This window comes from Heterodontus francisci, chromosome 34, assembly GCF_036365525.1.
Source record: "Heterodontus francisci isolate sHetFra1 chromosome 34, sHetFra1.hap1, whole genome shotgun sequence".
Lineage (NCBI taxonomy): Eukaryota > Metazoa > Chordata > Chondrichthyes > Heterodontiformes > Heterodontidae > Heterodontus > Heterodontus francisci.
In genome coordinates, this window is record NC_090404.1 from 17,827,502 (window position 1) to 17,850,686 (window position 23,185).

Here is a 23,185-nt window from a genome sequence, read left to right on the forward strand (position 1 = left end):
TCGGCAATGTAAACAGTTTCTCCCACTGTCAAGACCTCTCACGATTTTGAACACCTCCATCAAATCTCCTCTTCATCTTCTCCTCCTAGGAGAAAAGACCCAGCTTCCTCGAAACTGAAGTCTCTGAGCCCTGTAACGATTCTCATGAATCCTTTCTGCACCCTCTCTAATGCCTTCACATGCTTCCCAAAGTGCGGTACCCAGAACTGGATACCATACTCCAGTTGAGGCCGAACCAGTATTTTATAAAGGCCTTATAAACTTCCTTGCTTTTGTACCCTATACTTCTGTTTATTAAGTGCAGATCCCTTGTGCCTTATTAACCGCTTTCTCAACCTGCCCTGCCACATTCCAGGATTTGTGCACATATAACCCCAGGTGGCTCTGCTGCACCCCTTTTAGAATTGTATCCCTTGTTTTATATTGCCTGTCATTATTCTTCCTACCAAAATGTATCACTTTGCACTTCTCTGCAATAAATAAATCTGCCAGGTGTCCACCCATTCCACCAGACTGTATATGTCCTCTTGAAGTCGATCACAATCCTTCGCATTTTTCATTACATTTCCACGTTTTGTGTCATCTACAAATTTGAAATTGTACCCTGTACCCCCAAGTCTAGGTCATTAATATCATGGAATCACTGAACTGTTACAGCACAGAAGGAGGCCAATTGGCCCATCGTGTCTGCACCAGCTCTCCAAGAGAGCAATTCACTTAGTGCCATTCCCCCCACCGTCTCCCCGTAACTCTGCATATTCTTCCTTTGCAAATACATATCTAACTGCCTTTTGAATACCTCGATTGAACCTCCCTCCACCACACTCTCTGGCACCCCATTTCAGACCACCCGCTGAATGAAAAAGTTTTTCCTCATAATGCCCTTGCTTCTTTTGCCAATTACCTGAATTCTGTGCCCTCATTCTTGATCCTTTCACGAGTGGGAATAGTTTTTCCCTATCTATTCTCTCCAGACCCCTCATGATTTTAAACACCTCTATCAAATCTCCCGTTGTGCTTCTTTTCTCCAAGGAAAACAGTCCCAACTTCTCCAATCTATCTTTGTAAATGAAGTTCCTCATCCCTGGAACCATTCGCGTGAATCTTTTCTGCATTCTCTCCAATGCCTTCACATCTTTGCTAAAGTGCGGCACCCAGAACTGGACGCAATACTCCAGCTGTTTCCTGTTACTTAGCTAATTTTGTATCCATGCTTAGGAAGTCCATGTACACCTCATCAACCCTCTCTGTTATCTCATCAAAAAACTCAATCAAGTGAGTTAAACATGATTTTCCCTTAAGAAATCTGTGCAGCCTTTCCTTAATTAAACCACATTTGTCCAAGTGACTATTAAACTTGTCTCGGATTATCATTTCTAAAAGCTTTCCCACCGCCGAGGTTAAACTGAGTGGCCTGCAGTTGCTGGGTTTATCCTTACATCCTTTTTTTAAACAAGGGTGTAACATTTGCAATTCTCCAGTCTTCTTGCTCCATCCCCAGATCAACGGAGAATTGGAAGCTTATGGACAGTGCCTTTGCAAATTCCAGCCTTACTTCCCTCAGTATCCTCAGATGCATCTGATCTGGTCCTGGTGACTGACCAAGTTTATAGAGTCATAGAGTTATACAGCACAGAAACAGGCCCTTCGGCCCATCATGTCTGTGCCGGCCATCAAGCACCTATATATTCTAATCCCATTTTCCAGCACTTGACCCGTAGCCTTGTATGCAATGGCGTTTCAAGTGCTCATCTAAATACTTCTTAAATGTTGTGAGGGTTTCTGCCTCTACCATCTCTTCAGGCAGTGTGTTCCAGATTCCAACCACCCTCTGGGTGAAAACATCTTTCCTCAAGGAAAACAACCCCAGCCTATCCAGTCTGTCTTCATAGCTGAAATGCTCCAGCCCAGGCAACATCCTGGTGAATCTCCTCTGCACCCTCTCCATTGCAATCACATCCTTCCTATAGTGTGGCGACCAGAACTGTACACAATACTCCAACTGTGGCCTAACTAGCGTTTTATATAGCTCCATCATAACCTCCCTGCTCTTATATTCTATGCCTCGGCTAATAAAGGCAAGTATCCCATATGCTTTCCTAACCACCTTATCTACCTGTGCTGCTGCCTTCAGTGATCTATGGACAAGTACACCAAGGTCCCTCTGACTTTCTGTACTTCCTAGGGTCCTACCATCCATTGTATATTCCCTTGCCTTGTTAGTCCTCCCAAAATGCATTACCTCACACTTCTCAGGATTAAATTCCATTTGTCACCGCTCCGCCCATCTTACCAGCCCATCTATATCGTCCTGTAATCTAAGGCTTTCCTCCTCATTATTTACAACACCACCAATTTTCGTGTCATCTGCGAACGTACCGATCATACCTCCTATATTCACGTCGAAATCATTAATGTACACTACAAACAGCAAGGTCCCAGCACCGATCCCTGTGGTACACCACTGGTCACAGGCTTCCACTCGCAGAAACATCCCTCGACCATCACTCTCTGCCTCCTGCCACTAAGCCAATTTTGGATCCAATTTGCCAAATTGCCCTGGATCCCATGGGCTCTTACCTTCTTAACCAATCTCTCATGCGGGACCTTATCAAAAGCCTTACCGAAGTCCATGTAGACTACATCAACTGCTTTACCCTCATCTGCACATCTCGTCACCGCCTCAAAAAATTCAATCAAGTTTATTAGACACGATCTCCCCCTGACAAAGCCATGCTGACTATCCCTAATTAATCCTTGTCTCTCCAAGTGGAGATTAATCCTGTCTTTCAGAATTTTTTCCAATATTTTCCCTACCACTGATGTTAGACTCACTGGCCTGTAATTACCTGGACTATCCCTGCTCCCCTTCTTGAATAATGGTACCACATTCGCTGTCCTCCAGTCCTCTGGTACCTCTCCTGTGGCCAGAGAGGATTTGAAAATTTGTGTCAGAGGCCCTGCAATCACCTCCCTTGCCTCACATAGCAGCCTGGGATACATCTCATCTGGGCCTGGGGATTTATCCACTTTTAAGCCCGCTAAACCAGCTAATACTTCCTCCCTTTCAATGCTAATTTGTTCAAGCATATCACAATTGCACCCCCCCTACCCCCCCGATCTTTACACCTACATCGTCCTCCATAGTGAACACAGATGAAAAGTAATCATTTAAAACCTCATCTATGTCCTCCGGCTCCACACAAAGATTGCCCTACTCTTTCCCTGGTTATGCTGTTGTCCTTAATATACTTATAAAATGCCTTAGTATTTTCCTTTATCTTGCCGCCAGTGTTTTTTCATGTCCCCTCTTCGCTCTCCTAAGTACCCCTACCCCCCCCAGCTACACTTTCTATACTCCTCTAGGACGTCCGCTGTTTTCAGCACTCTGAATCTGCCATATGCCTCCTTTTTTTTACTGATTCAATCCTCTGTCTCCCTTGACATCTAGGGTTCCCTGGACCTGTTAGCATAGCTAGCCTTTCTAATACCTAGAAACATAGAAAATAGGAGCAGGAGTAGGCCATTCATTATGATCATGGCTGATCATCCAAGTCAGTAACCTGTGCCCGGTTTCGCCCCATACCCTTTGATCCCTTTTGCCCCAAGAGCTATATCTAACTCCTTCTTGAAAACATATAATGTTTTGGTCTCAACTGCTTTCTGTGGTGGCGAATTCCACAGGCTCACCACTCTCTGGGTGAAGAAATTTCTCCTCATCTCAGTCCTGAAAGATTTACCGCGTATCTTTAAACTATGACCCCTGGTTTTGGACTCCCCCACCATCGGGAACATCCTTCCTGTATCTATCCTGTCAAGTCCTGTTAGAATTTTATCGGTTTCTATGAGATCCCCCCTCACTTTTCTGAACTCCAGCGAATATAATCCTAACTGACTCAATCTTTCCTCATACGTCAGTCCCGCCATCCCAGGAATCAGTCTGGTAAACCTTCGCTGCACTCCCTCTATAGCAAGAACATCCTTCCTCAGATAAGGGGACCAAAACTGCACACAATATTCCAGGTGTGGCCTCACCAAGGCCCTGTATAATTGCAGCAAGACATCCCTGCTCCTGTACTCGAATCCTCTCGCTATGAAGGCCAACATACCATTTGCCTTTTTTACCGCCAGTTGCACCTGCATGCTTACCTTCAGCGACTGGTGTACGAGAACACCCAGGTCTCGTTGCATATTTCCCTCTCTCAGTTTATAGCCATTCAGATAATAATCTGCCTTCCTGTTTTTGCTACCAAAGTGGATAACCTCACATTTATCCACATCATACTGCAACTGCCATGCATTTGCCCATTCACTCAACTTGTCCAAATCGCCCTGAAGCCTCTCTGCATCCTCCTCACAACTCACCCTCCCACCCAGTTTTGCTTCATCTGCAAATTTGGAGATATTACATTTAGTTCCCTCATCTAAATCATCAATATATATTGTGAGTAGCTGGGGTCCTAGCACCGATCCCTGCGGTACCCCACTAGTCACTGCCTGCCATTTAGAAAAAGACCCATTTATTCCTACTGTTTGTTTCCTGTCTGCCAACCAATTTTCTATCCATCTCAATACACTACCCCCAATCCCATGCGCTTTAATTTTACATGCTAAGCTCTTATGTGGGACTTTGTCGAAAGTCTTCTGAAAGTCCAAATAAACCACATCCACTGGCTCCCCCTTGTCTACTCTACTAGTTACATCCTCGAAGAATTCTAGTAGATTTGTCAAACATGATTTCCCTTTCGGAAATCCACGCTGACTCTGTCCGATTCCACCACTGTTCTCCAAGTGCTCTGCTATAAAATCTTTGATAATGGACTCTAGAATTTTCCCCACTGCTGATGTCAGGCTGACTGGTCTATAATTCCCTGCTTTCTCTCTACCTCCCTTTTTAAGTAGTGGGGTTACATGAAGTACCCTCCAATCTGTAGGAACTGTTCCAGAGTCTATAGAATCTTGGAAGATGACCACCAGTGCATCCACTATTTCTAGGGCCACTTCCTTAAGTACTCTGGGATGCATACCATCAGGCCCTGGGGATTTATCGATCTTCAATCCCATCAATTTCCCCAACACTACTAATACTGATTTCCTTCAGTTCCTCCCTCTCACTAAGCCCTGTGTTCCCCAACATTTCTGGTATGTTATTTGGTCCTCCTTTGTGAAGATAGAACCAAAGTATGCATTTAGTTGGTCCCATAATAGATTCCTCTGTTTCTGACTGTAAGGGACGCACATTTGTCTTCACCAATCTTTTTCTCTTCACATACCTATAGATACTTTTACAGTCAGTTTTTATTTTCCCGCAAGCTTACTCTCGTACTCTATTTTCCCCTTCTTAATCAATCCCTTGGCCCTCCTTTGCTGAATTTCAGACTGCTCCCAATCCTCAGGTCTTGTTTTTTTCTGGCGAATTTGTATGCCTCTTCCTTGGATCTAATGCTATCTCTAATCTCCCTTGTAAGCCATAGTTTGGCTACCTTTCCTGTTTCACTTTTGTGCCAGACAGGAATAAACAATTGTTGCAGTTCATCCATGCGCTCTTTGAATGTTTGCCATTGCCTATCCACCGTAATCCCTTTAAGTAACGTTTCCCAATCCATCATAGCCAACTTGCACCTCATACCTTCGTAGTTTCCTTTATTAAGATTCAGGGCCTTCGTCTCAGAATCGATTACGTCACTCTCCATCTTGATGAAGAATTCTATCATATCATTCTTTTATCAATTTTTAACCCATCCAGTATCTCAAATACCTCCTCTCTGACTATGACATTGGCAGCATTTTCTTCCTTGGTAAAGACAGGTGCAAAGTTCTTATTTAATACTTCAGCCATGCCCTCTGCCTCCTTGTGTAAATCCCCTTTTAAGTCCCTAATCGTCCACACTCCTCCTTTCATCACTTTTTCAATTTATGCCAATAGAAAACGCTTGCTTTCCCTTTTATGTTATCTGCCAGTCTTTTCTCGTACTCTCTCTTTGCTGCTCTTATTTTTTTTTCCACTTCCCCTCATCTTTTTGTGTTCAGTCTGGTTCTCATGTGTATTAGCCACCTGACTTTATTATTCTCTTTATATATTCTTGTATAAGTGCCTTTGAATCACTGGTGGGCCCATTAAGGTCTCCACACTCCCCAAAAGGGTTTTCCCTCCCAAGACCCACGAACTCGAGATCCTTCCTTTCTTTCAAAAAGCATTCACAACGTGCCAAGTCCCATCTGCAGTGCCAGAATGTCAGATTCAATAAGTTAGGGGTGTTTTATACCCCCTTCTAAGGTGGAAACAGACTTGGCAGCACAAAGCTTGTTATGAGTCGACTTTATTGAGATAAAGGTAAGGACAAGTTTGTTAAGTTTTCAGATAAACCATAGTCACAGACTCAGGCAGTAATTAACAGTCTAACACAAATACTACCCGTATTAGAGACTGGACAGCAGAGTGCATGACTAGTTTCTTTTGCAGCTTTGGGGTCCTCAAGCTTTTTGGATGGTCTCTCTTTCACTCTCTCTCCCATAGTTTCTCTTGTCTCTTGTTGTTGTTCAAAGATTCTCTGCCGCACAGTCGCAAGGACAGGACTTCTTTTATCCTGGCAGCTTTCCAGTTAACCTTCCCCTCTCCCCATCAGTGATTAGTCTTGTATTAAAGGATGCTTTTCTTAACCAACCAAGGATCGTTTTGGGATGGTTGCTAACCTTTCGGATTTGCGCAAGTAGTACCCCTTTGTGTTGACGAATTTATCTCAATGCTTTTACCTTTCGAGGATGCCTTTCTCACTACAAGACAAATCTACGCAGAAGCTGTTTTCATTGTCTGCTCTCAAGGTCTCATCCTTTTGCTGCAAGTGAGCATTTTAAAACTTGACATAATCTCCCAGAATCCCTCTGTCTTGATACCTGGTCCATACTGTGCCTTATTTCCTAAGTTTTTTCCATTTTACTATACTACAAAGAAGGGTTCTAATAAAGCTAAATGTTAGTTTATGATATTCAGTCAGTTGTTAGTTTATAATTGTTCAATTTTAATAATTAGTACTCTGGTTAGTAGCTTTTAGTAACCTAATAATCTTACACAATCATTATCACTGGAGAAAAAGTACGAGCAAAACTAATGGGACAAAATACTGACAAGTCCCCTGGACCTGATGGCCTGCATCCTAGGGTCTTAAAAGAAGTGGCTGCAGAGATAGTGGATGCATTGGTTGTAATCTTCCAAAATTCCCTAGATTCTGGAAGGGTCCCAGCAGATTGGAAAATCGCAAATGTTCCACCTCTATTTAAGAAAGGAGGGAAACAGGAAGTAGGAAACTATAGGCCAGTTAGCCTAACATCTATCATTGGGAAAATGCTGGAGAACATTATTAAGGAAGTAGTAGCAGGACATTTAGAAAATCATAATGCAATTATGCAGAGTCAACATGGTTTAATGAAAGGGAAATTGTGTTTCAGAAATTTATTAGGGTTCTTTGAGGATGTAACAAGCAGGGTGGATAAAGGGGAACCAGTAGATGTAGTGTATTTGGATTCCCAAAAGCCATTCAATGAGGTGCCACATAAAAGGTTACTACACAAGATAAAAGCTCATGGTGTTGGGGGTAATATATTATCATGGATAGAGGACTGGCTAACTAACAGGGAACAGAGAGTCAGGATAAAGGGGGAATTTTCAGGTTGGAAAACTGTAACTAGTGGAAAGCCACGGGGATCAGTGCTGGGGCATCAACTGTTTACAATCTATATTAATGACTTGGATAAAGGGACCGAGTGTATTGTAGCCACATTTGTAGATGATACAAAGATAGGTAAGAAAGCAAGTTGCGAGGACACAAAGTGTCTGCAAAGAGATATAGAAAGCTTATATAAGTGGGAAAAAATTTGGCAGATGGAGTTTAATGTGTAACAATGTGAGAATGGTCTCTGTGGCAGAGAGAATAGAAAATCAGAATATTATTTACAAGGGGAGAGACTGCAGAATGCTGTGGTACAGAGGGATCTGGGTATCCTTGTATATGAATCACAAAAAGTTAACATACAGGTACAGCAAGTAATTAGAAGTCAAATGGAATGTTGGCCTTTATTGCAAGGGGACTGGAATATAAAAGTTGCAAAGTCTTGCTAAAACTGTACAGGGCATTGGTGAGACCGCACCTAGAGTACTGCGTACAGTTTTGGTCTCCTTACTTAAGGAGGGATATACTTGCATTGGAAGCAGTTCAGAGAAGGTTCATTGGGCTGACTCCTGGGATGACGGGGTTGTCTTTTGAGGAAGAGTTGTGCAGGTTGGGCCTATACTCTCTGGAGTTTAGAAGAGGTGATCTTAGCGAAACATGTAAGATCCTGAAGAGCTTGACAGCGTAGGTGCTGAGAGGATGTTTCCCCTCATGGGGGAATCTAGAATTAGGGGGCACAGTTTCAAAATAAGGGGTCTCCCATTTAAGCTGGAATTAAGGAGAAATTTCTTCTCTCGGAGGGTTGTAAATCTTTGGAATCCTCTACCCCAGAGAGCAGTGGAGGCTGAGTCATTGAATATATTCAAGGCTGAGTTAGGGAGATTTTTGATCTACAAGAGAGTCAAGGGTTATAGGGTGCCCACAGGAAAGTGGAGTTAAGGCCACAATCAGATCAGCCACAACCTTATTGAATGGCGGAGCAGGCTCGAGGGGCCGAATGGCCTACTCCTGCTCCTATTTATTATGTCCTTCTGTTACATAAAGTGTCAGGTGCCAGAGCTGGATCACTACAGGGTATAAAAGTGAGGGGATACTGATGTAAGGGGGCAGTTGGGACTGGAGACACTGGATAGCAAGCTCAGGGTGCCTGAGGTTCCATCCAGTGGGCTGACCTTGTGTAAGTGATTGTGGACACGTGGAACTTGCATGTTTACTCTGATTGATGGATCAATATGAGATATGGTAGAGAATCTGCTCAGCTCAAATTTCTTGCTAAAGTCTTGAAGATGCTGAGACTAGACTGTCAATCTATTAGTGACTTAGTATAAGACAAGGCATTAACTAGAACTTAACACTTCTACGTAATGTTAAGTATCATATTTGTAGTGATTGTAAAGGATAATTTTTATAACCTTAGAATCTTGCAACAGAAGACAAAAATTCTTCCAGTTTCTTAAAAAGATCTCCACTCCCATCTTTCCAGAGACGTGAGCACAAAAAAAAAATCTAGGCTGGCCCTCCCAGTCGCAGTAACTGAAGGAGCAAAGTCCACTAAAGCTCCCCCTGCACTGGCTCCACTCCCCTGCCCTGAGCCCTCAGCTGAGAAAGAGGGAGGTGGATCGTTCCCAACCCAATAGCCAGAGCGAATACTCTGGGCAGCAACAGGCTTGCGGAGGTCCCGCCTTTCGGGCGCCCCTATTGGCTGGAGGACCCACACACGCCACGGACCTCCGGGGCCCGCCCACTGCCTCCCTATTGATCGAAGCGCCCGTCAGTCATCGCCGCGGCGGCCATCACCAGCCTCCTCTCGGCTGCGGACGGAAAACAGGGCGCTGCGCCGCCGCTGAAAGGAGAAGGAAGCCCTTGGACGCTCCGGTTTGTATTTCTTTGTTTTATTTAATCTCCGGCCTCCCTCTCTCCTCGCGATCAAAGCCTGATAAGACGCACTTTCCACCGGTGGAACTCTGAGCGATTGCCGACTTACCCGCGGGGCGGCGGGGGTGGTGGGGTGGGGAAGATCCCACTGCGCAACCGCATCAGCCTCAGTCAGGGCAGATAGGGCTGTTTCTGGCGCGCTGCGGATTATGGGCAGAGATGGACGCCATTGTCACTGGCTTTGCCGTATGATAGCCAGCCTGCCATGGGATTACAGTTCTGATGTCGGGCCACCGACCTGAAACGTTAAATCTGTTTCTCTCCCTTTCTACAGATGCTGCCTGCTATTTCCAGAATTTTCTCCTTTATTTCAAATTTCCAGCATCTGCAGAATTCTACTTTTGCGTTGGCCAGGAGTCCTTCACTTTGGTGAGAAGTTTGCATGGGGGAGGGGGAAAATCATACGAACAGGAGGAGGCCACTCAGCCCCTTGAGCCTCTTCCGCCATTGACATGGATGCTCTGCTCATCGGGATCTTGAATGTCATCGGCCTTTGCGCATGGAAGGGGAAAGCAGCAATTGCAGAGTGGATCAACCACACGCACGTTCCCTGTGTGGACCCACCTCCAGCCCAGCACTTGCCTTAACTAGCCACGTGCACCGTCATGCAAGGAAGAAACCGGGTAAAGCTGGAGACGGTGGCAAGGGGTTCAATTTCCCATCTATGTTGGAAGTTCATCAGCACAGTCGCACTGAGGGCAGTGCATTCGCCTGCTCAGTATGTGGGAAGGGGTTTGTTTATCTCTCCCACCTGCGGGCACACCAGCTTGTTCACACTGAGGAGAGGCCATTTCAATGTTCTGATTGTGGGAAGACCTTTAAATGCTCCCGAGATCTGATGAGACACCGTCTAGCTCACACCGACGAGAGACCATTTCGATGTTCTGACTGTGAGAAGAGTTTTAAAAGCTCTGCGGAGCTGCAGCGACACCAGCGAGTTCACACTGGGGAGAGACCATTCACCTGCTCCGTGTGTGGGAAGGGATTCGCTCGGTCCTTCAACCTGCTGGCACATCAGCGAGTTCACACCGGAGAGAGGCCGTTCACCTGCTCCACATGCGGGAAGGGATACAGTCGGCTAACTCACCTGCTGACACACCGGCAAGTTCACAGCAATGAGAGGTTGTTTAGATGTTCTGAATGTGGGATGACCTTTCACAGCTCCCAGAAGCTGAAGGGACACCAGCATGATCACACCAGAGAGCAAACATTTATTTGCTCTGTCTGTGGGAAGGGATTCGCTCTGTCAACTGCCCTGCTGAGACACCAGCGAGTTCACATGGATGAGACACCTTTTAAATGTTCTGAGTGTGGAAAGAGCTTCAAAACCTTCAAGTACCTGAAGAAACACCAAGACCATCACACCGGGGAGAGCCCGTTCACATGCCCCGTGTGTGGAAAGGGATTCACTCAGTCAACCCCTCTGCTGATACACCAGCGCGTTCACACTGGGGAGAGACCGTTCACCTGCTCCGTGTGTGGGAAGGGCTTCGCTCAGTCATCCAACCTACGCACGCACCAGCGCGTTCACACTGGGGAGAGACCGTTCACCTGCTCCGTGTGTGGTAAGGGATTTGCTCGGTCATCCAACCTGCTGACACACCAGCGCGTTCACACTGACGAGAGGCCATTCAAATGCTCTGACTGTGGGAAAGGCTTTAAAAGACAGTGGGTTTTACTGACGCACCAGCGGGTTCACACTGGGGAGAGGCCATTCACCTGCTCCGAGTGTGGGAAGGGATTCGCTCAGTCATCCACCTTGCTGAGCCACCAGCGAGTTCACGCGACCACACTGTTCAAATGCTCTGACTGTGGGAAGAGCTTTAAAAGGGCCAGTAGCCTGCTGAGACACCAGCCACTTCACACTGCCGTGTAGTGCAGGGTCCTGCTGATTGCTGGGGCGACGTGAACGTTTTATAAATTTTATTCTGTTGTTTAATCATTCAAACGACTGTGCTGCTGATTCCCTTTATTTGATCATTGTGTATGGAAATATGTGACGTTATCCACTTGGTAGGGCGAACAGATGTGCAGAGTATTTCTTAAATGGTAAGAGATTAGGAAGTGCAGATGTACAAAGGGACCTGGATGTTTTGGAGTCAGAGAGTTATACGGCACAGAAACAGGTCCTTCGGCCCACCGTGTCCATGCCGGCCATCAAGCCTATCTATTCTAATCCCATTTTCCAGCACTTGGCCCATAGCGTTGTATGCTATGGTGTTTCAAGTGTCCTTGTCAATCAGTCACTGAAAGCTAACATGCAGATACAACAAGCAATTAAGAAGGCTAATGGTATGTTCGTCTTTATCACAAGAGGATTTGAGTACAGAAGTAGTGAAGTCTTGCTTCAATTGCATGTAACCTTGGTTAGACTGCACTTGGAGTAGTGTGTGCAGTTTTGGTCCCCTTACCTTGGGAAGAATATTATTGCCATAGAGGGAGTGCAACGAAGTTTCACCAGACTTGTTCCCGCGATGGCGGGACTGTCCTATGAAGAGAGATTGGGGAAACTGGGCCTGTATTCTCTCGAGTTTCAAAGAATGAGAGGTGATCTCATTGAACCCTACAAAATACTTAAAGGGATAGACAGGGGAGATGCAGCTAAGATGTTTCCCCTGGTTGGGAAGTCTAGAACCAGGGGACATAATTTCAAAATAAGGGGGAAGCCACTTAGAACGGAGATGAGGAGAAATTTCTTTACTCAGAGGGTTGTGAATCTGTGGAATTCTCTACCCCAGAGGGCTGTGGTAGCTCAATGATTCAGCATGTTCAAGATAGAATGCAATAGATATCTGGATACTAATGACGTCAAGGGTTATGAGGATAATGCGGGAAAGTGGCGTTGAGATAGATGATCAGCCATGATCTAATTGAATGGCGGGGCAGGCTCGACGGGCTGAATGACCTATTCCTGCTGCTGTATTCCTACCTACTCCTTGCAGCGGCAAGTTCCACATTCTCGCCAATCTCTTGCTGAAGACAGTTTCCTTTGAAATCCCTCCTGGATTTATTAGAGACCATCTTCTATTTATGGCTCCGTAAATATGATAAGATTCTGTTAAGCTGACCAGTATGCCTTTGTACTCGGTCTTGTTTTGATGGCTGAAGCATTACTGACCCCTGTCTTATGGGGTGAAGTGCTGGACAAGTAAAGGCATGATGTGTGTGTGGCGCAGTGGTTAGCACCACCGCCTCACAGCTCTAGGAACCCGGGTTCGATTCTGGGCACTGCCTGTGCGGAGTTTGCAAGTTCTCCCTGTGACCGCGTGGGTTTTCGCCGGGTGCTCCGGTTTCCTCCCACTGCCAAAGACTTGCAGGTGATAGGTAATTTGGCCATTGTAAATTGCCCCTAGTGTAGGTAGGTGGTAGGGAATATGGGATTACTGTAGGGTTAGTATAAATGGGTGGTTCTTGGTCGGCACAGACTCGGTGGGCCGAAGGGCCTGTTTCAGTGCTGTATCAATAAATAAATAAAGGGAGGCGGCGGTGTACTGGTAATGTCACTGGACTAGTTATACAGAACCTGGGCTAATGTTCATGGGATCAAATCCCACTGTGGAAGATGGTGAAATGTGAATTTATAATTAATAAATCTGGAATTAGTCTAATGATGACCATGAAGCCATTATCAATTCTTGTAAAAACTTATCTGGTTCACTAATGTCCTTGAGGAAAGGAAATCTGCTGTCCTTACCTGGTTTGGCCCATATGTGACTCCAGACCCACAGCAATGTGGCTGACTCTTAAATACCCTCCAGCAAGCCATTCAGTTTAAGGGCAATTAGGGATGGGCAATAAATGCTGGCCTTGCCAGCGACGCCCACATCCCACAAACAAATAAAAAAAAACACCTCACAGACCGTATTGTTGTGTTAACCAGATAGGCTTGTGGTTCTAGTCTGATCACAAATAAACTACATTCCACAAAGTAGTAGGCCCACAGACGGGTCTAAACAGTCCTGAGTGGAAGCCAAGCTTGCGTACAGGAACAGGCAACTTAAGCCATAGCCGGGCAGAATAGATTCGAGAAGATCACGCGCGAGACCTATTTACTTCTGTCCTCCAGATTGAGGGAATCATTGCCCATTCTGTGTTTATGCAGCACTCTTAATAAATCCTGGCGAGAAAACTTGTGTTCTCGTGAGCTTGATTATCTGGTATCCGTAACCCTGGGACTCGGGTCCATAAGAGTCTCCCTCATTGCATGGAAAGGGATTGGTGTATCCCACTTGTTAAGTGTCCGCATTTCCCTGTAAAACCTATTTTAAAGACAGAGATAGTCTGTTGTGGAACAAACAACCTTATGAAAAGCAAGTGGAATAAACTCCCGCAGTCTCGCCTAGGTGCAGCCTCTTTACAAAGGACCGTAGAAAGTGGCTGCCCCATATCCTAATTCACACTAAGCCCTGTTCTCATATCACCCCTGTCTCACATTATCACTACTCCATAGCTTCTCAACTCCAGCTACATTTCCTTTGATGCATACATGAGGAAGGCAACGGGAAACCACCTCATGTACTTTTCTCCCTTGTTGTATTGCTCATTTCTCATGGAAGTTAAAAGATGGGAGGTGCTTATGAGCAACTGAAGAGGCAAGCGGAGGAACTGTGAGGCGTGGAGAAAGCAGCAGAGGACCCCTATCCTTGGGGTAGGTCACCACTACAGTTACGGACACGAGAGTTACTCGGACGTCCTTGTCCAATGTTATTCACGAGCGGCAGGCTTTCAATTGTCCTTAAATGTGGGAGCGCTGTCCGTGACAGACAGTACAGTGAACTGAGTTTGGATGGATATTCTGGTGTCCGTCACGGTCGCTTCTGGAGATCAGTGAGTAGGTCTACAGACCATTTCCAAGGGGGACAATGGGTGAGGTGTTGTCTGGCAATAGGGAAGTTCATACGTGGCCTGTAGAGTGAATCCACTGAGAACCCCAGTGTCCTTCAGCTGGTCAATTACATTTGTAATTCCAGCACTAATGCATAGAATTAAATAATTCTAACCCAAAGTATCAGTTCTTGTTGAAGAACTATAGACTATAATTCATTGCCCTATTCACCAGGGAGCATCTCTGCTGTTTTATTGATAAATATGTATAAAGCCTATTAATTTTTACACAGACAAATGATATTCCTGAGGAAACTTGTTTTACTCCGGTACTCAGGAAAGACAGGGAAGGAAAGAAAGATAAAAATTTTGATTAAGGAAAATATTACAATGCGAGATAGAGACACGTTCCTTGAACGTACGCAGCCATTGTCCCTCGGGATTCTAGCTCTTCCGCTATCACCACTGAAAATATGCCGGTTCCGCCGTTGGCCATGGCTCACAAGCCTGAGCATGGGATCCTCAGCTGGGCATGGACCGGCTCCCAAATAGGAACATGGGATTTCGGAGCAGGAGTAGGCCACTCGGCCCCTCGAACCTGCTCCGCCATTCAACAAGATCATGGCTGATCTGACTGTAACCTCAACTCCACATTCCCACCTACCCCTGATAACCTTTCACCCCCTTATCAAGAATCTATCTACCCCTGCCTTAAAAATATTCAAAGACTCTGCTTCCACCGCCTTTTGAGGAAGAGAATTCCAAAGACTCACGACCCTCAGAGAAAAAATTTCTCCTCATCTCTGTCTTAAATGGGCGACCCCTTATTTTTAAACAGTGACCCCTAATTCTAGATTCTCCCACAAGTGGAAACATCCTTTCCACATCTATCCTGTCAAGACCCCTCAGCATCTTACTCTTCTTAACTCCAGTGGATACAAGCCTAGCCTGTCCAACCTTTCCTCATAAGACAACCTGCCTATTCCAGGTATTAGTCCAGTAAACCTTCTTTGAACTGCTTCCAACTCACTTACAGGGACAGGGATGACTGCCCCCGAGGTCTCAAATGACTGGGCGTATCTACCTGAAGCTATCGGGATCAAAGTGAATGTCAGAGTAATTACGGCACAAGAAGAGGCCATTCGGCCCATCAAGTCCGTGCCAGCTCTCCAGAGCATTCTGAATGTTTGCAAATGGATTCCATAAAGGTAAATGATTATCTTCACCAATTATATTGAAGCTTTTTAGTCGTTTTCATTCAGAATGCAATTGTGGATTGTTTGATAAATACACTTCCCCAAGCCTCTGCATTTACTGAGCAGGACCGTGTCGCGTTTGTGTTACATTAGTCCATGCCTCTGTTGAGGGGGGATTGCTAAATGTGTGTGCGTGAGGACAGAGTGTGATCCGGACAGAATCCAACACATATTGCAGACCGCACAATGTCACCTGGGAACACGGGAGGGCCAGAAATCGGGATCGTGAAGGGAATGAAGGAGCTGGGAAGATGGAGGAAAGGAGCAACAGAATAGATGGGAAAATCGCACCAGAAAGAAAGAGGCTAAAATAAGACACAGACAGGTAACAAGGAATGCAAACAGCAGGTTAAAGTAAACCAGAAGAAATGGTGAACTGGGACAATGCAAGTGAAAGGAAGGTGTAAGCAATGTACCTGTGCAGGTGAGTGAGGATCACTTCAGTGCAGCAGCTCAGTCCCTGGCTCTACTCAGTGCTTTTTACCTTTGTCCTTGTATCATTATCGCCTGTCATTTTAATCTCACCTATCTTCCACCCTGTCCCAGACATTCCCCTTTCGTTCTTTTGCTTACTCCCCCACAACTTTGCTGTCCCAGCCTCCATACTTGCTTTAAACCTGTTACATCTCTAACCTTTTCCAGTTCTGATGAAAGGCCGTCCATCCGAAAGGTTGGCTCAGTTTCTCTCTCCACAGTTGCTTATTTCCAGCACCAACAGCGTGTTGCTTTTGTGCTCAATGGCTGAGGGGTTATCCCCAGATAGCTACCCTTAGACCCGGATCCCCAGTGACAGAGGCCTCATTTAGGAGACAGCCACATGGCAGAAGGCCCATCTCCCCCCACCCACAACCTGGATAGAGCCAGTCTTTTTGCAACCTGGTTGTCACATTTGACCCTAAGATGAGCTTCCGACCTCATATTTGCGCCAGCACCAAGACCGCCTATTTCCACCTCCGTAACATCGCCCGACTCCGCCCCGTCTCAGGTCAAACCCTCCTTCATGCCTTTGTTACCTCTAGACTTGACTATTCCAACACATTCTGGGCTGGTCTCCCACATTCTGCCCTCCACGAACTTGAGGTCATCCAAAACTCTGCTGCCCGCATCCTAACTCACACCAAGTCCCGTTCCCCCATCGCCCCCTGTGCTCGCTGACCGACCCTAGCTCCCGGTTAAGCAAAGTCCTGATTTTAAAATTCTCATCCTCATTTTCAAATCCCTCCATGACCTCGCCCCCTCCCCCTCTCTGTAATCTTCTCCAGCCCTACAACCCGTGTGCGTCTCCTCTCTTCCTCTGCCCGCTCTCCCTTCCCTCAGCCTCTCCTCGCCCCCGCTCCCCCCCTCTGCTCCCCCTCCCTCCTCTCCTCCTCTGCTCCCTTTCAGTACATTTCCACCCCCCCCCCCAACCCATGGACTGAGCTTTTATGCACCCTGCCGCAGTCATCCCTTCACTAAACTTCTCCCCTGTCTAATTACCCTCCTCCATGAACAGCCCCCCCCCCCCCACCCCCCGTCTGATTAAAGGCCTGTTATCTGACCCGAACCCGACGGCACCCAATGATATGTGTTGGGTTCGGGTCAGGTCAGGCCCCTCATCCGGGTCCGGCTTTCGGGCTCGGGTCGGGTTGGGCTGGACACACACGGTAAGTATTAAAAATAAAAAACTTACCTGAGCTGGGAGTCCGGGACAAAACTGAGTCTGTGCGGTGAGCGAATGACGTCACTATGACATCATCACGCACGTGCTGCAGCTTCCTGGAGGTTCCGAGTCCGAAGGTAAATCAAGGGATGGTCGGGTCGAGTCGGGCTTGGGGCAAAGTCTGAGGGACTCGGGCCGGGTCGGGCTCAGGTTCGCTGTGGTTCGGTCGGGTTCTCTTTCCTGACCTGAGCAGGCCTTTACATCTAAATTACCCTCCCTGCGAACAGCTCCCCCATCTAACTACCCTCCTCCGTGAACAGCCCCCCATCTAATTACCCTCCCCAGCTGCCCGTCTAATTCATGGCATCAGGTCAAACAGGGGCAAGGAAACCTCCTGCTGATTATCTCCTAACACCACCCCCCCCCCCACTCCCCGCCCCCTCTCAGCTGATGAATCAGTACTTCCCCATGTTGAACACCACTTGGAAGAAGCACTGAAGGAAGCAAGGTCACAAAATGTACTCTGAGTGGGGGATTTCAATGTCAATCACCAAGAGTGGCTCGGTAGCACCACTACTGACCGAACTGGCCAAGTCCTAAAGGACATAGCTGCTAGTCTGGGTCTGCGGGAGGTGATGAAGGAGCCAACAAGAGGGAATAACATACTTGACCTCGTCCTCATCAATCTACTTGTCACAGCTGCATCTGTCCATGACAGTATCGGTAGGAGTGACCACCACACAGTCCTCGTGGAGACCAGTCTTCACATTGAGGATACCCAAGTTCGTGTTGCGTGGCATTACCACCGTGCTAAATGGGATAGATTTTGAACAGATCTAGCAACTCAAAACTGGGCATCCATGAGGCGCTGTGGGCCATCAGCAGTAGCAGCAGCACTGTATTCAACCACAATCTGTAACCTCATGGCCTGGCATATCCCCCACTCTACCATTACCATCAAGTGAGCAGACCAGCACTGGTTCAATGAAGAATGCAGGAGAGCATGCCAGGAACAGCATCAGGCATACCTCAAAATGGGGTGTCAGCCTGGTGAAGCTACAACATAGGACTACTTGCATACCAAACAGCGGAAGCAGCATGCGATAGACAGAGCTAAGTGACCCACAACCAACGGATCAGATTTAAGCTCTGATATCCTGCCACATCCAGTCGTGAATGGTGCTGGACAATTAAACAACTGACAGGAGGGGGCCCCACAATGACCTCATTACAGTCTTGGTTCAAACATGGACAAAAGAGCTGAACTCAAGAGGTGAGCTGAGAGTGAATGCCCTTGACATCAAGGCGGCGTTTGACCAAAAATGGCATCAAGGAGCTCAAGCAAAACTGGAGTCAATGAGAATCGGGGGAAGACTCTCCGCTGGTTGGATCACACCTAGCACAAATGAAGATAGTTATGGTTGTTGGGAGGTCAATCATCTCTCTCCCAGGACATCACTGCAGGAGTTCCTCAGGGTAGTGTCCTAGGCCCAACCATCTTCAGCTGTTTCACCAATGACATTCCCTCCATCATAAGGTCAGAAGTGGGGATGTTTGCATAATGTTCAGCACCATTCGCGACACCTCAGATACTGAAGCAGCCCGTGGTTCATATGCAGCAAGACCTGGTTTGGGCCTCTGTAGCTGCAATTCTTGGAAAGCCTACCCAAACTGATCTTCAAAGTCACCTGGAAAGAACTGTTCTAAGAAGATCCCAGTAACAGCCATCGATATGCATTTGGGACGCCACATCAAAACAAAGGACATCTTACCACACCTGCCTAAGTTTTTTTTCCTGTTTTCTTTGTAACAGCGCTAAACAACAATCCCTTTTATTTTTACGGTTAACCGGTATATGTATGTGTGTGTGAGGGGCTAAGATAAATAAGAGGACTTTAATATTTCAATCTGTGCGTGTATGTTTTACTTAATTATTGGTTAAAACTTGTTTCATAATAAACTGATAATTCTGTTGTTTATTAAAGAAACCTGGTTGGTGTGTTTTATTCTGGGAAAAATAGAGTATATGACTGTTTCGGTAAGTGGGAAAATTTAAATATATATTGTGACCTGCGGAGAAGTGGGACTGAATTAAGAGTGCACTTCTCTTGCCTCGGTCATAACAGAAGCTTCTGACAGCAATTGGCATTGGTGGCGTGACCGGATTTACAAGTTTCACACGCTCTTTGCAATCAAGCACATTTTATTCTTTCATGGGATGTGGGCGTCACTGGCAAGGCCAGCATTTGTTGCCCATTCTTAATTGCCCTTGAACCGAGTGGCTTGCTAGGCCATTTCAGAGAGGGGGGCGGTTAAGAGTCAGACATATTGCTGTGGGTCTGGAGTCACATGTAGGCCAGACCGGGTAAGGATGGCAGATTTCCTTCCCGAAAGGACATTAGTGAACCAGATGGGTTTTTACCTCAACTGATGATAGGTTCATGGCACCATTACTGAGACTAGCTTTCAATTCTAGATTTTATTAATTAATTTATTTTTAATGAATTAAATTTATTAATTAATTGGATTTAAATTTCACCAGCTGCCGTGGTGGAATTTGAAGCCCATGCTGCCGAGTCATTAACCTGGATCTCCGGATTACTAGTCCAGTGACATTACCATTATGCCATCATTTCTCCCGCTTAGTTGTCCATGTGGGCCTGTGAGGATAAAATTTTAAACGACCACGATGAAAATCACAGTAGACAGATGCTGGAGAACATACCCTGCTCATAGTAACATCTTCCATTGCCCTCTCTACGCTCATTGAGAGTGGGGGGGGGGGGGGGACACGAATGCTGTCTATCTCCACTGCGGCGTCCACAACCTTAGGGATCTGGAATCTCGAGCCGCACTCCATCTCAAGTCGGAGCTCTTTACAGATGTCTATAGGGAGAGAGCACGAGCAATTAACATGCCAGGTTTGCTAAGATTCATGACTCCTCTGTGGCCCCCTCTGGCCCAGAAAACAAATTTTCCTCATCTCATTGAAATTTACCTGCGAGCAGAAGGATCTGCACTTTGTAGAACCCATCATCCTTTTTTCAGTACCCATTCCCGGAGTGGCAGTCTGCAGAGCCACCAACACTCGCTTGGTCTCACTGCACCAGGTAGGCCTTGGTCTTGCGGTGGGACTCTGGATCAAAACGTTTGACATCTTTTGCAATGCAGGGCAGCGCAGTGGTTAGCACCGCCGCCTCACAGCTCCAGGGACCCGGGTTCGATTCTGGGTACTGCCTGTGCGGAGTTTGCAAGTTCTCCCTGTGTCTGCGTGGGTTTTCGCCGGGTGCTCCAGTTTCCTCCCACATCCAAAGACTTGCAGGTGATAGGTAAATTGGCCGTTGTAAATTGCCCCTAGTGTAGGGAGGTGATAGGGAATATGGGATTACTGTAGGGTTGGTATAAATGGGTGGTTGTTGGTCGGCACAGACTCGGTGGGCCGAAGGGCCTGTTTCAGTGCTGTATCTCTAAATAAAAAATAAAAATTAAAAAAAATATTATCGGCAAGGAACTGGACATGCCCGAACTTAGCAGGCATCGTGGAGTTATAACTGTACAGAGAATCGATTGAAATAATTAATTAAATTAGTGGCATTAAAAAAAATCAATGTTGAAAGAAACCACTCCCTTCCCCCCCCCCGCCATTTACAAAAATTGCAATAAAATCTAGGAAGTTCGGATCTCTTTCTGTCTCCCTCTCTGGGTTTTCTGCGGGTGGAGGAGGGGCAGGAAAGTGGCAAAACTCCGCAGGTGGTGAGGGCTCAGGCAGTCGAACAGCTCGGTGCATGATGAACTTCGGCCTCGATTATATCATGAACTCAATGTGCAATAAACTCAATTTGGAGAGGAGCCCGTGTTTAAGTGTCTTATTTATTGAATGGGTTTAGGTTGAGTGGCCTAACCTGCCACTAGAGTCCCGGGCTGCGCCGTCCCCGACCCGGGACTCGATCCCCGGGCTGCGCGGCATAACCTGCCCCCAATCTCTCGTCTGAGAGTCATAGAGTTTTGCAGCACAGGAACCGGCCCATCATGACTGTGCCGGCCATCAAGCACCTATCTGTTCGAATCCCATTTTCCAGCACTTGGCCCGCAGCCTTGTATGCTATGGCGTTTCAAGTGCTCATCTAAATACTTCTTAAATGTTGTGAGGGTTCCTGCCTCTACCACCCCTTCAGGCAGTGTGTTCCAGATTCCAACCACCTTCTGGGTGAAATTTTTTTTCCTCAAATCCCCTCTAAACCTCCTGCCCCTTACCTTAAATCTATGCCCCCTGGTTATTGATCCCTCCGCTAAGGGAAAACGTTTCCTCCTATCTAACCTATCAATGCCCCTCATAATTTTGTACACCTCAATCAGGTCTCCCCTCAGCCTTCTCTGCTCTAAGGAAAACAACCCTAGCCGATCCAGTCTCTCTTCCCACTTGCAAAAGAAAATCAATGATTTTCAGATTTTTAAATCACTCTCTGTCTCTCCCTCCAGTAGCAGAAAGCTCCCACTTTTAGACTGGCTCTAAAAAGCTTTTCAAATTTGCCTCCAAAACCTAATTGCCAATTGTGTCCGGCGATCAAGGGAATTAAACAAATCGCCTGCGCAGGCGAGCTTCACACTGCTGCTGACTGACGTGCAGTGCAGCCAATCAGCGAGCCGTATTGCAAAGGCTGGTGGCCAATCGGAATGGGAGTGCGACGGGACCTCCCTTTTGACTGGTCACGTGATGAGCAGTCTTGCGGCTTATAAAGCCAAGAGGCCAGAATGGGTCAAAATCCTGGAACCCCCTTCCTAACAGCGCTGTGGGTGTACCTACCCCACATGGACTGCAGCGGTTCAAGAAGGCGGCTCAGCACCACCTTCTCAAGGGAAATTAGGGATGGGCAATAAATGCTGGCCTAGCCAGCGACGCCCACATACCATGAATGAATTAAAAAAAAAACCTTTCTGCTCTGGTGCCTGTGAACAAGAGGTTATTGAGAGTTTAGACAGCACGTGATTTCCAGCAGAAGGGAATGAGGAATTCAGGCCAGAGTTTGCCAACAGTTTATGTGTGCCACAGCAGCAGGGGGAGACATTACGTCAAAGCCGCAGCAAATAACTGATCTCTAACTTTGCAATGCTATCCCCCACCTCTCATAACTCCCACGTTTTCCCCTCCATAGCGTGAGATTTGGAAGGATAGGGTGATCATCAATCTCTGTCTGGGTTATGGGCTCTCTTCACTTATAGGATGTTAGGTGGGGGGAGTGCGTAAAATCGGGTGGGATTGGGGGGGGGAGTGTGGTGGGGGGGGGGGGGGTGAGTGTCGAAAGGGGCCCGTCGACTTCCACCCTTTTGCGGCCCTTTTGAATTTGGTGTTAGCCATAAATTTAATCTGTTTGCAATGGGTTTCTGATTTCAAGTAGCTGATATAAATCGGAAAGAGAGGTCCTGACACTGATCCTCTCGTCCCACATGCCTCCTCTCTCCTCACCATCCAAGGCCCCAAACACTCCTTTCAGGTGAAGCAGTGACTTACTGGTACTTCTTTCAATTTAGTATATTCTGTTCGCTGCTCTCAATGCGGCCACCTCGACACTGGGGAGGCCAATTGCCGATTGGGTGACCGATTTGCGGAACACCTCCACTCGGACGGCAAGCATGACCCCCGAGCTTCCCCTCCATTTTAGACGAGGCGGGGGAAGATACCCTTCCGTTTTAGATTGGGGGGGGGGGGGGGGGGTAGGGCCCTTCCGCTCCGTTTTAGATGGGGAGAAAGGCCCCCCCCCTCCGTTTTAGACGAGGGGAGACGCCTCCCTCTGTTTTAGTCGGTGGGGGGGCAGGGGTGGGGAAGAGCCCCTCCCTCCTCCATTTTGGACGAAAATGACGGGTGA

The 23,185-nt window shown here is 46.9% G+C and overlaps 2 protein-coding genes across 7 annotated transcripts in view; one reads left to right on the plus strand and one right to left on the minus strand.

Annotated features, from left to right (window-relative positions):
* LOC137349143 (zinc finger protein 229-like) overlaps positions 1-23,185 on the minus strand; it is a 56,860-nt gene that overhangs the window by 25,601 nt on the left and 8,074 nt on the right. For 3 of the 6 annotated variants that reach the window (XM_068014533.1, XM_068014535.1, XM_068014537.1), the window contains 2 exons: positions 20,320-20,788; positions 20,047-20,207 (listed from right to left, as the gene is read on the minus strand). The exons of 1 other annotated variant lie outside the window; for it this stretch is intronic. The gene's annotated coding sequence lies outside the window, so the exon portion shown is untranslated. Of the gene's footprint in view, positions 1-20,046; positions 20,789-23,185 lie in introns of all 6 variants that reach the window. 2 more of the 6 variants (XM_068014536.1, XM_068014534.1) reach the window with 2 other exon arrangements.
* The window catches only part of LOC137348678 (zinc finger protein 850-like), a 47,205-nt gene continuing 33,182 nt past the window's right edge, over positions 9,163-23,185 (plus strand). Inside the window, exons 1-10 of the mRNA XM_068013937.1 lie at positions 9,163-9,542; positions 9,877-11,474; positions 14,720-14,844; positions 15,463-15,611; positions 16,583-16,667; positions 17,877-18,103; positions 18,911-19,038; positions 20,287-20,504; positions 21,839-22,077; positions 22,851-22,946. Of these exons, the coding sequence (XP_067870038.1) occupies positions 10,102-11,474; positions 14,720-14,844; positions 15,463-15,611; positions 16,583-16,667; positions 17,877-18,103; positions 18,911-19,038; positions 20,287-20,504; positions 21,839-22,077; positions 22,851-22,946 (2,640 nt within the window). The 5' untranslated portion in view covers positions 9,163-9,542; positions 9,877-10,101. The remainder of the gene's footprint in view (positions 9,543-9,876; positions 11,475-14,719; positions 14,845-15,462; positions 15,612-16,582; positions 16,668-17,876; positions 18,104-18,910; positions 19,039-20,286; positions 20,505-21,838; positions 22,078-22,850; positions 22,947-23,185) is intronic.